The 12,246-nt window shown below is 51.7% G+C and overlaps 1 protein-coding gene across 1 annotated transcript; it reads left to right on the top strand.

The window, feature by feature from the left end:
- Positions 1-4,756: 4,756 nt before the first annotated feature.
- Positions 4,757-5,689, top strand: LOC310890556 (olfactory receptor 14J1-like; the record flags this gene model as incomplete). The annotated part of the gene is made up of 1 exon (XM_083852882.1): positions 4,757-5,689. One exon carries the CDS (start codon positions 4,757-4,759, stop codon positions 5,687-5,689), a length of 933 nt encoding a protein of 310 aa, XP_083709008.1.
- Between the last annotated feature and the right edge of the window lie 6,557 nt (positions 5,690-12,246).

Genomic DNA, 12,246 nt, shown 5'->3' with positions numbered 1-12,246 from the left:
GTGGCCTTCACACTGCTGGCAAACGCATGGAGAAAAATGCATTAGGGATATCAGTTGTGGCAAAACGCTTGGGTGCCTTTGATCCCAGTGTGCAGGGAAGCTCTACCGTGTCCGGCATGGCAGCACTCAGCACTGCATGACTTCCTTCAGGCCACGACAATCCTGTCAGCGGACTCCCTTGGTGCTCTACTGACTGAGGTCCACGGCTGTGGCAATGATTGGCACCAGCTGTCCTTCAGCCCTCATCAACCCCACAACAGAAGGGTCCTGTGAGAGACCAAGGCAAGGTAGACAACAGCATCATGTCCTCAATCTCCAAGGCAGCTGTGCCAAAAGCCCACCCATACCCTTTTAGGGATTGTTGTTCCTTGCCACTCACATACCCGTGCCTCTAGGGTTGAGGCAGATTTTCCATCCCACTTTCTCATGTCCTCTCCATGGTCACACAGGTGAAACCACAGGGTGACACATCGTGTGTACCCACCATCTCTCCTTTCCTGCCCTCTGAGTCCAGGGAGGGGCCCCGTTTCTCCCAGCACCAGAGCAGCATAGGGATAGGGATCGCGTGATTACTGATGCTCTTAGGACCTCTTCCTCTTCATCCTCCTACTCACATGATGGCCCAGCTTTTCTGAAGCCTGCCTCATCTTCTTTCTCCTCCTTTCTTGGCTAGGTAGGAGTTTCTTTCCTTTCTTAAAAAACAAATGACCTTCACATCCATTGTTTTTTCTTGCATATAGGAGCAACTGATACAGAGAGAGGTTGCTTCTCTGGCCCAGACACAGGGCCCATAAAAGGAGCTGGATTTGCTGCAGGGCATTTTGCAGATGCTGTAGTGGCTGCAGGGTCTGTCAGAGGGGCTGGAGTGGCTGCAGGGCTTGTCACAGAGGTTGGAGTGGCATTGATTGTGGCTCTGTAAGCATAGGCCAAGAGCCAGCACACTGCAGTGGTATGTGTCTCTTTGGAAATGCCAGGGTGATAACACCACTTTTCCAAGCATTTAACCAGTTTTTAGGATTCTATGTTTGCTCAGAGGTGAAGTTCCAAAGCTTTGGAGGTGCCCCCTGCTCTAGGTGCGTGCCCAGATCCTCCCACACTCCCTGCCACTCCTAACTCTCCTGCCTCTGGACACATCTCGGGATGGCATGCTTAAGTATTTCTGAAACACATTCAGGAGACATAACAAAAGGAACACGTTGATTTGACCATCCCAAGGATATTCAGAGCTTTGAAGAGCTAGTGTAATTAGCCTGGAGGAGAAGGGGGAGGTGAAGGAGAAAGGGAGAGTGAACCAGCGGGGAAAAGTGTCCTCCCCTTGTCTCCCCCATGGCTTGGTTTCCTGAGGAGAAAAGGTCAAGAGTGTAATTCTTAATAGTTTCTGAGTCATATCATAAGCCACTGTTACATGATACAAGAAAAGAATAAACTTGAAGCAGCCATCAGAAAAGATAAACAGCATGACAGGGGAGACATACAGGAAGTCATGTGCTATACAACACAGTTCTGAAATTGAGCACAACAGACCTGAGATTAAAAAAAAAAAAAAAAAAGAAAAAAAGAAAGAAAGAAAATCAAGTTTGTGATCAGCAGTTATTAAAATCAACTCATGCTTATAAAGGTTTACTTTTAACATACTGTGGTGAGATCTGTCATTGGCTCAAACTTTGTGCTCCATGTCGGGCACCAAAAAGAGCGTGGTTTAACCCGGCAGGCAGCTCAGCACCACACAGCCATTCCCTCACACACACACCCTGCTACACCCCCAGCGGATGCAGGAGACAATGAGGAGGGGGAAAAAAAAAAATAAACTAAAAAAAAAGTCATAGGTTGAGATAAAGACAGTTTAATAGGCCATAAAGGGAAGACAAAATACGAACCATGATGATGATGACCATGAAGGTGATTGCCTGTCCCGCAGCAGTGGTACCCCCTACCCTGGCCAGCCACCCCATATTGATTGTTCAGCATGACGGCTGCGGTATGGAACATCGCTTTGGCCACTTGGGCTCAGCTGTCCTGCTTCTGTCCCCCCCAGCTCCTCAGGCACCCCCAGCCCTCCACTGCTGGGCAACAACTAAGCCATCAGTGTGTGATCATCATTCTTCTCATGCTAAATGCAAAACACAGCATCATACCAGCTACTAGGAGGAAAATTAACTCCATCCTAGCCAACTCCAGGACACCCACAGACTAAGGGCATGATATCTCTGTGTGTATATCAAAACAGAAAAGGTGGTGGTGATTAATTAGAAAGTACTGGAGCTGAGCACGATGCAGATGGTGTGGAATATGGGGTGGATATTGTCCTCGTTTTGGCTGGGATAGACTTAATTTTCTTCCTATTAGCTGGTATGGTGCAGTGTTTGTATATAGGACACAGCTCCAGACAAAATAACAGCATGCATGAGAAGGAAGAAGAGAAAAAGTGGAATCTGGCAGCCTTCCATTCCGTACCCTTAATTGAGTTTGTGATGCAATTCCATTCAAATAGTTACTGCTGTATTGTCCAAACCGTCCTACAAACTCCTGCTGCTGTTACCTTGTGAGAGACGGCATGATCAGGGTGAGCCATCTGCCTGCAGACATTAACAGCTGACAGAATGGAGCATCTGTCCAGGGGAACCTTGAGAAACGGCAGGATTTTGCCTAAAGGAACCTCTTCACACTTACAAGGAGAAGAGCCCAGTCCTGCAGCAGTGGAAGAGGAACCCCACACATCAGGGCAGACTGGGACCCTGCTGAGTGAGCAGTGCCCAGGAGGAGGAGGGCCTGGGCACCACGAGGGATGCCATACAAGCAGTGGTGCTGCTCACCAGGAACCAGGCCAGCTTCCTGCAGAGCGGCCTTACGAGGAGCACGGCCACCAAGAAGATCTGAGTTATCAGACTCAGCTCAGATCCAGTGTGACACCACACGGACAAGGGTCAAGAGCCAGCAGAAAAGGGGTACAGGTCTGGGAGTCCCTAGGACAGGCTGGTGTGGAGAGGAGCAAGGGCTGTGACAAGGCTGAGAGTCCCAACAGGACCCAGGTCTTTGTGTCCATGGCTCTGGCTGTTGTCTCTGCCACTGAGGCCTAGGAGGAGACAGCTTATCGGTAAAGCACCAGGGCCTCATTGCCTCCTCGCCCCCACCCATGAACCAGGCAGGGCTCGTCCCATTCTCCTGCACTTGGCCATGCACATCCCCATCTCCTCCTGCCCCACGAAGAGCCCTGAGCAGTGTGTGAAGGGAAAGGATCTCCCTTCCCAGGGACGGGGGGTCAAGGCCTGGCCCTTGTGCTTGGTGAAACACATCCAGCTTTTCTACATATCAGTGTGTGCCTTGACATTGTCTTTCTCTATTTGTCCTCCCTGCCTCCAATGCTCTGCTCTAACGAGCTCCAAGGGAGGCTGTGTCAGGGCTGGCCCTCAGGGGGACACTGCAGGAAACTTGCCTCTGACTTGGACTTGTTGAGAGATGTCTTCAATTGTCTCTCAGTGCCTGAGGTTCTTGGGCTCCTCCCCACAGCCCCCCGAGGGGGGATTCCAATGCCTTGGGCTGGGCGTGTGGTGCTGAGCTGGGCCGGGCTCGTGGGACAGGGAGAGCTCGTGGCAAGAGGGCCCTGGTGCAGAGAGACAGCTGTGCCCAGGAGCAGCTCCTGTGCACAGCGCAGCAGGGCTGGGGGCTCTGACCGCAGGTGGCATGGGGACAGGAGAGAAGGAGAGAGGGCTTGGAGGCAGTTGGCAGTGGGAGGATGCTGAGAGCTGCCTGCAGGAGAAATCTGCACAGCCCTTGACAAGGTACGTCTCTGGCTGCAGGGCCATGCAGCTGCACGTCCTGGAAGGGTCACCTGCTGGGTCTTGCTTCTGGGAGGGCAGTGGACAATGCAGTAGGCTTTGAGGGTCCTGCTGGATGGAACAGCGAGGTGAGGCAGTCTGGCAGAAGACCCGTGGAGTGTCATAACCCCGCTGCCCCTGGTTAGTCAAGAGGCGGGTGGCCGAGCCTAGTTCAGACACTGCAGGGGATGCAGACTGGATATTGGGACACCCCAGCTTGTGGATATCTAGCTCTGTCTGTGCTGCAGCCTCCTGGCCTGCAGGCTTCTCTCCAGCAGGATGCAGCTCTCTCGTGGTGTCCTTGTGTTATCCAGGTGCCCCAAGGAGGAGACACCTCCATTGTAAGGCCATGTTCGTGCTGCTGGGTGGCTGTCTGTGGGCAGCTGGAGTGAGGCCTCTGCAGCCCTGGATAGGAGGGAAGAGCTGAGATCCTGCTCAGGCACCAAGAGACAAGGTGAGGATTCTGCCCAGCTGCACTTGGACTGGGGCTTCTCTGTTCTCAGCTTTCTTTAGTTTCTTCTCAGGGAAACACCTGAGCGGGATGGTCCTGCAGCTCACAGAGGGGTAGCTGAGAACAGGAGTGTTCAGCAGTGGCATCTGCAGCTCTGTTCGTCATTGGGATGCATTGTTGGAAACAGTACTGCAAATTTCATTGACCTGATAAATGGACTGAACTTGAGTTCCCCCATGTTCTTTCCTCCCTCCTGCTGCACTGCAGGAAGGACTCCTCTGGAGCCCACAGCAGCCCCTGTTCCCAGTGCCACTCTCAGCCAGCACCAGCCGCAGCTCAAGCAAGAGAGCTGCAGAAAGGTTCTCCTGGAAAGAGAGAGGCTTGGGCTGGTGGGTGCTCTAAGGCTTGCAATAGGTTTTCCTCAGATAAGTCTGTTCTAACTTCTTCTGCCTTTTCCTCTCCAACAGACAGCAGTGTCCAAAGTCAGGAAATGCCCAACAGCAGCTCTGTGAGCGAGTTCCTCCTGCTGGCATTCGCAGACACGCGGGAGCTGCAGCTCCTGCACTTCGGGCTCTTCCTGGGCATCTACCTGGCTGCCCTCCTGGGCAACGGCCTCATCCTCACCGCCGTAGCCTGCGACCACCGCCTCCACACCCCCATGTACTTCTTCCTCCTCAACCTCGCCCTCCTCGACCTGGGCTGCATCTCCACCACTCTCCCCAAAGCAATGGCCAATGCCCTCTGGGACACCAGGGCCATCTCCTATCAAGGGTGTGCTGCACAGGTCTTTTTCTTTCTCTTCTTCATATCAGCAGAATATTCCCTTCTCACTGTCATGGCCTACGACCGCTACGCTGCCATCTGCAAGCCCCTGCACTACGGGAGCCTCGTGGGCAGCAGAGCTTGTGCCCAGATGGCAGCAGCTGCCTGGGGCAGTGGCTTTCTCAATGCTGTCCTGCACACGGCCACTACATTTTCCCTGCCCCTCTGCCAAGGCAATGCTGTGGACCAGTTCTTCTGTGAAATCCCCCAGATCCTCAAGCTCTCCTGCTCTAGCTCTTATCTGAGGGAAATTGGACTTCTTGTGGTTATTGATGCTTTAGCCTTTGTTTTTTTCATTTTCATTTTGCTGTCCTATGTGCAGGTCTTTAGGGCCGTGCTGAGGATGCCCTCTGAGCAGGGCCGGCACAAAGCCTTTTCCACGTGCCTCCCTCACCTGGCCGTGGTTTCACTGACGGTAAGCACTGGCATATTTGCCTATCTGAAACCTTCTTCCAAATCATACACATCCCTGGACCTGGTGGTGGCAGTTCTGTACTCGGTGGTGCCTCCAGCAGTGAACCCCCTCATCTACAGCATGAGGAACCAGGACCTCAAGGATGCCTTGAGGAAAGTCTTTGGATACATGCTTATCCAACATTGATAAAGGGCCAATTACCTTAAGAGAACTCTCAGAAAACATTATGACAATCTTTTGTTTTTCTTTCTCTGTATTATTACTTTCTTACAAGTATGAGAATATATTTATTTAAATACTTTATAGGTATCCTCTAATCTCTTGATTATTATATTTACTTTGATCCAATACTATCACGCAGCTGTGTAACCGGGCATCATGGGTACTTTAATACAATAAAAGAATCCATGAGAATTTCACTGTTCCCAAGTCCTATCTCTTCTTCTTCTGGAGCTGGGGGAGCAGCCCCAGCACACAGGAGGGGCTCAGGGCCCAGAGCCCAGCTGCCACAGGGAGGAGCAGCCCCGCTGGCCCTTGCAGCTGCCCCTCACTGCCCGCTGGGCTCTGCCTCTCTGCTGCCTTTGGGTCGGGGCTGCTGCTTCCCTGGAGCCATGGCCATGGCCAGCAGCAGGACGTGGCCTTTTCACTGCTGCTCTCTTTTGCCTTCCAGTGTGTTCCTCCTGTGCTCTTGTATCTGTGTTAGTCTTGAGGTCTCATGTACCTTGGTGACAGTCCTGTTGTCTCTGCAGTGACATCCCTGTGGCTGCAGGCAGCAGCAGGCACTGTGCAGCCCTGGGTCACAGCTGGCCTCCCTGCTAGCACCACAGTAACAAGAGGGGCTGCTCAGAAGCCTGGACACCTCTTCCAAATGTGCTATCAGGAATAGAGCCAAGGGGTTGCTCCCTGCTCTTCTGTTTTCTGGGCTTCTTCATGGAGGGAAGGACACAGGCTGAAAGTCCCAGGCTGGTCTCTGAAGGAACAAAGTGATGGACCAAGAGCTCAATTTGTGGTGGCACTTCCCCAAGCAGACAACAACTGGTCTTGGACTCATCTGCATGGGACTGTGCCTCCCGCAGTGGGGCTGATGGCAGATTCCAGCCTGGAGAGGAATCTGGAGCTGGCAGGAGATGTCAGGGGATCTGCCAGGACAATGTGCTCAGTGGGTAGTGATTAGGACCTCTTAAAATGAGTGACCATCCAGGGAAGAGTCTTTTAGGGGGAAAAGCAAATCTGAGGTGTCCAGGGGCTAAGGAGGGCTCTGCAACACCAGGGGAGGCCGTGAAGAGGCAGCAGGTGAAGGCCCATAAGACTGCAGAGTAATTGAGGAGACCTTATTTAAAGCCCTGAAGAAGACGCAATACTTCTTCATCTCTGCAGCCTGCCCCCGAGAAATTGCCTGCCCCCTGAGAAATTGCCCCCCTCTCTTGGAAAGATGACCCCTTTATTTATTGCTGAGCACCACGTTACTGAGTTGCACCTGGAAGGCAGGGCTAGGCAGTGGGGATGGCAGGAGGAAGACTTGTGTGAAGACTATGAAAAACATGGAAATTCAGGGCTTTAGCAGATCCTTAAAGTCCTGCCTGGGTCCCCAAATGGAAAGCGATGTATGCCTGTGGGTGGAGGAGGAGGAGGCGAGTCCCAGGACAGGGGCAGGGCTGAAGGGCCCTGTGCGAAGCTGGGCTGATGGAGAAGTGTCCACCTTGCGTGTGTGCCTCAGCCTGGGAGAAGGGGCCTGCCCGCAGTGCAGGATGGCTGGGCTGTGCTCAGCCATGCCCCAGGAGCTGACCTTGCTCTCTTCCTCCCCGCCACTCCCCACACGGGGCAGGCCCTCAGGAAACACCCCTGAGCCTGGAGATGCACCAACCTGCTGCGGCGAGGTGCCACTACTGCATGGGAAGAGGGGAGGGTTGGAGAGACACGTGGGGCCTGCGGGCAAGAGTGGTGTGGCCTGGGGAAGTGAGGGCCTGGGAAAAGTTACCCTGGATCCATAGGAGCCATTCTGGAAAGAAAACTTGTAGGCAGGAACAGCACATTTCTGGAGGTGCAGAGCTGCTGGGCACATTGTGCAGGGTGCTCTGATGGACTTGTGTGTCCTTTTCCATCATGTCTTAAGTGCCATTTTTCTCAGAAATAGAGTAGCCAGCAGAGGTGTGATGGATACGCTGAGATCATGAAAGCCATCATCAACATGCCCCTAAGAAGATGACTGTTAAGGGGAGGTCAGGAGAAACCCAGGACAGGAGAGATGTGAGATTTGGGGAGGGAACAGGGGCTTGGCCAGCAGAAATTAAGGATTTTGTAGAGGTCAGAAGGTTCAGGTTTTTGCTGATGCTGTTGTAACTGTGACTTAAAATAGTCACATGAGGCCCTTCACCGGCTTCAACCAGTAAACTTAATTCCTAAATTTAAATGCTACTCCACACCCTGACAGGAATCCACTACTCTTATGCGTGACCTCAAAGTATGCACTGAAGCCAAAACTCAGCCCATAGCCTCTTTCCCTTACCCTTCCTGTCTTGCTTACCTTGATCCCTACCCTTAACACTAGATTTAAATGCTCTATTTAAGCCTAGATTCTTGGAAGAACTAAACAAAACCCTAAATCACAAGGCTTGTCCATACCCTAACCACACACCTGACACACCAAGCACAACACCAAACCCTCCCACTAAATCTTTTTTAATCTCTAACCCAGAAATATGAGACCTAGTCCCTAATCCCATTCATGAAAATCTAACACATAAAGCCCCTGTTCCTGTGCATTAACCTCCTCACCTTCAGCCCCTCTCCTAACCCTTAACTTAAGGTGCTTGGCCCCTTGGGGTGAGGCAGGAATTGTGAGACTTCTCTGCAGCCACATGGCATTCAGAGATGGATGTGAGGGGCCATGGATCTGATCAGCTTGTGGGCCACAAGGAGGAGATGGGTGGGAATGCTCTGCTGAGCTCAGCTCTGCCTCAGGATCTCCTGCCCCAGCAGGAGGAATGTGACTGGGGCAGTGACTGGGAGGTCACTTCTGTCTCTGCAGCTGATAGGGCAGCAGCAGGAACGTGTCACGCAAAGGGACTGTGAGGTCCCTTGTGTCTGGAGGTGGCAGGTCACCCTTGGCTTCTCCCTGGGGTCTGCACTTTGGGGCTGACATCTGCCAGTGGCCCTGCTAGGCCAGCAGAAGGCCCCTGCTTGGCATGCTGCCTGTGGGATCCCCTCTGCCTCCATCCCCAGGAGGACCCAGACACAAAGAAGGCCCGCAGAGGGCTTGTCCTGTCCCTTCTGCTTGAGGCCAGGACTGGAGAGCAGGAGGCACAAGGCTTGGCTGTGTCTAGCCAAGAAGCTGCAAGGCCAGCAGCAGGCCCAGGCCTTGGGAGATGCTGCTGAGGTGACTTCTGTGTGCTTGGCTGACAGGCCGCAAGGAGCCTGATGGGTTGGGATGCCTGCTTCAGGAGTGGTTTCCACCCTGATGGAGCTTTCTTTGGTAGTAGGAAAGAGCAGGAGAGGAAAAACTGCCACAAAGTGCACCTTGGAAGGTTTGCATTGGCTGTGAAGAGGAAGAAATGTTCCTCGAATGGTAATGTTGTGGTGCCAGAGGTCACTGAGAGTGTCTTTGATCACACCATGGATTTGTGTTTCAAGGAACAGCTGGTGAGGGTTGATGAGACATTGGTGAAATGATGGAAATGCCGGGAGGAGAGCAAGGTGGTGGACAGAGATGTCTGCAGACTTCAAGGAAATAGGACAAACTGTGGGACAGCACAGGGAAGCCTGGAGAGGACAAAGAGGTGGGTGCTGGCAGGAATGGAAGGCCCCAACAGCCCTGACCTTTTTGTCCCTTTGGCTAGAGCTTCTGAGGAGACGAGATAGAGTCATTGCAATGGGGCCTCACTGCTTCCTTGATACCCTGTGCAGGGGTGGGGAGGTGTCCTAATGAAGTTCTTCTCGTGGCATCACACTGCCCACCACATCATACAGACCCCAAGAAGAGCCCTGAGCCAGACGGGGGGGTGCAGGATCTCCCCTCCCAGGGGCTGGGGTCAGGCCTTGGCCCTTCTGCTTCACCAAAACCAACCAAGACTTTTCTCAGCACAGCGCTTTGCCTGTCTGCAATCATGGCCTCCAATGATCTGCCCTAACAAGTCCCTGGGGAGGCTTTGTTAGTAACAGCCCTCAGTGGGGCCCATTAATTCTCCAAGTCACTTCAACTTTTCCTCCTGACTTTACTTTCTCAAGCAATTGCATCATTCTCCTCTCAGTACGCAAGTTTCACTGACAGCACCAAAATACACCATGGAACTCATTAAAACAGAGAAAGTCCTAAGCAGCCATATCTCTCCCACAGTTTTCTTCAAGTCTTCAAGACTTTTGCAGCTAATTGGAGAGCTTTCATGGTGTAGTTAAGGAGGAAGATTTCAAGAAGCACCTGAAAAAAATCTTTTCTCATCTTAAAGGATGCCTTTAGTTGAATTTCAGTTTGGAGCATTATTCTCTAACTGATATTGATCCAGGGTGTCTCCTTTGGAGACCTGCATAGGGAGGAAAAGCAGACTCTTGAGGTCTGACACTGCATGGAGAACCTTGCTCCTCACCACCCCAGCCCTGACGTTTCTCTCTTTGGCGCTTGCATCATTTCTCCTTCCACCAGACTTTGGCACAGAGGTCTGCAGCTGGATGTTACAGCTCCTTTGCACCAGCTTCCTCCTGCTTGCCATAGAGACCTGGATGCACACAGGCGCAGAAGGGTTTCTCCTTATTTCAAACCAAACAACAGGAAAACATGCAGCAATCTTCCAAAAGCAAAGCAAGCTCCTCATCCTGTATGCCTCCTGTGAGGTTTATGTTCCCAAAAGGACGACTGGACCAGAAGTCTTTTATACTGATAGACCGGAAATTATAAGTGTTAAGATTAGAATTAATCCATATGATATTAATTCAATGATAAATGATGATGAGCTTTCTAAGGACACAATTAGACAGACTGCAGATAGATGGGCAAGCTTCAACTCCCTGAAGCTCAAAGCAGCACCTGGGTTGGTGAGGGCGCTCTGAGTGATCCAGGAGGAAGGGGAGGGCAAGCCAGGAGAACCATGGGAAGTGCATAGGTCCAGACACGCAGCTGGAAAGGGGACATTCAGCATGGACTGTTTAATCAAGACAGGTGGATGTACCTGGGAGATGAGGGAGCACACCATGATAGACAAAGCGATGACAATGCAAGTACAGGTGAACACCAGTATTTCTTTTTCTGTGATGAAAATACATCCTGAAAATGCCTATTTCTTCATGAGAGAAACTACACTGTGTGACATTTTACGGAAGGGATTGAATCATTTGAGGTAATGAGTAGTTGCTTTATGACTTAAGTCCTGAAGAAAATAGTGGGTACTGAGGCAGAGCTTTGCTGTCTGACCATAAGCAACCAGTGCCAAGGTCTTCAGAGTAGTTTACTCACATTTGAAATATTTCCTTGAAATCCCATTTCCTGGTTCTGCTTTCAATGAAATCATTAGGCCTCCAGAGGCTCTGGTGCATTTAGAGTAATTCCCTGGAATGGAAGCAGTCTGAAAGGACCTGCAGGAGACCAGAGCCCGTTGGTGGATAAGGTGGGGACAGGTGATGTTTCCCAGGCACCTCCACTGCCAGCAGTGGTCTTTCTCCTTGGAACTGCGGCCCAGCCAAGCACTGGAAACCCCTTCAAGGCAAATTCTTTCTTCAGGTGTTTCTTTGGATAGTCCTAAATTTGAAATGGCCATTGGGATCCGAAGACATTCTCCCTTCTTTCTAGTAGACACCTAAACATCCATTTACCGTCCTAGGTCATGTGTGGAAAACTCAGCCTGAAAGACTCAAGAGCAGGACACTTCCAAAGGCTGAGGCAGAACCCATCAGCTTGCCTCACTTTGGGGAATCATCCCCTTCCTGCTAGGGATATCTAGTTATAGCAGAGCATTGGAGGCAGTGAGGACAAATAGAGAAAGACAATGTGAAGTTGACCCTGATGTCACTTTTCCAAACTGCATGTGTTTCACCAAGGACAAGAGCCAGGCCTTGACCCCCAGCCCCTGGGAAGGGAGATCCTTTCCCTTCACACATAGCTCAGGGCTCTTCGTGGGGCAGGAGGAGATGGGAATGTGCATGGCCAAGTGCAGGAGAATGGTACGAGCCCTGCCTGGTTCATGGGTGGGGGCGAGGAGGCAATGAGGCCCTGGTGCTTTACCGATAAGCTGCCTCCTCCTAGGCCTCAGTGACAGAGACAACAGCCAGAGCCAAGGACACAAAGCCCTGGGTCCTGTTGGGACTCTCAGCCTTGTCAGAGGCCTCTGTCCTCTCCACCCCAAGCTATCTGAGGGACTAATTTTTGTCAAAGGCAAGGTATAAAAATAAAAATTTCTTTATATGTTAATAAAGGAGGATTAAGGAGAATCATCATCCTTTACTGGATGTGAGGGAAACCTGGTGACAAGAGATGAGGTAAAAGCACTAAATGTCTTCTTTTCCTCAGGCTCTAGGAGAAAGACCAGTTGTTCCCCTGGACATTTCTTCCTCCTCATGGCCAGTGGCAACCTTCCAAGGTACACTTTGTGGCAGTTTTTTCTCTCCTTCTCTTTCCTACTACCAAAGAAAGCTCCATCAGGGTGGAAACCACTCCTGAAGCAGGCATCCCAACCCATCAGGCTCCTTGCGGCCTGTCAGCCAAGCACACAGAAGTCACCTCAGCAGCATCTCCCAAGGCCTGGGCCTGCTGCTGGCCT

The sequence above is a fragment of the Anser anser genome, assembly GCF_964211835.1.
Source record: "Anser anser genome assembly, contig: HAP1_SCAFFOLD_32, whole genome shotgun sequence".
In the NCBI taxonomy this organism is placed as follows: domain Eukaryota; kingdom Metazoa; phylum Chordata; class Aves; order Anseriformes; family Anatidae; genus Anser; species Anser anser.
The sequence above is the reverse complement of the archived record's forward strand: the minus strand, read 5'-3'. Positions and strand labels throughout refer to the sequence as shown.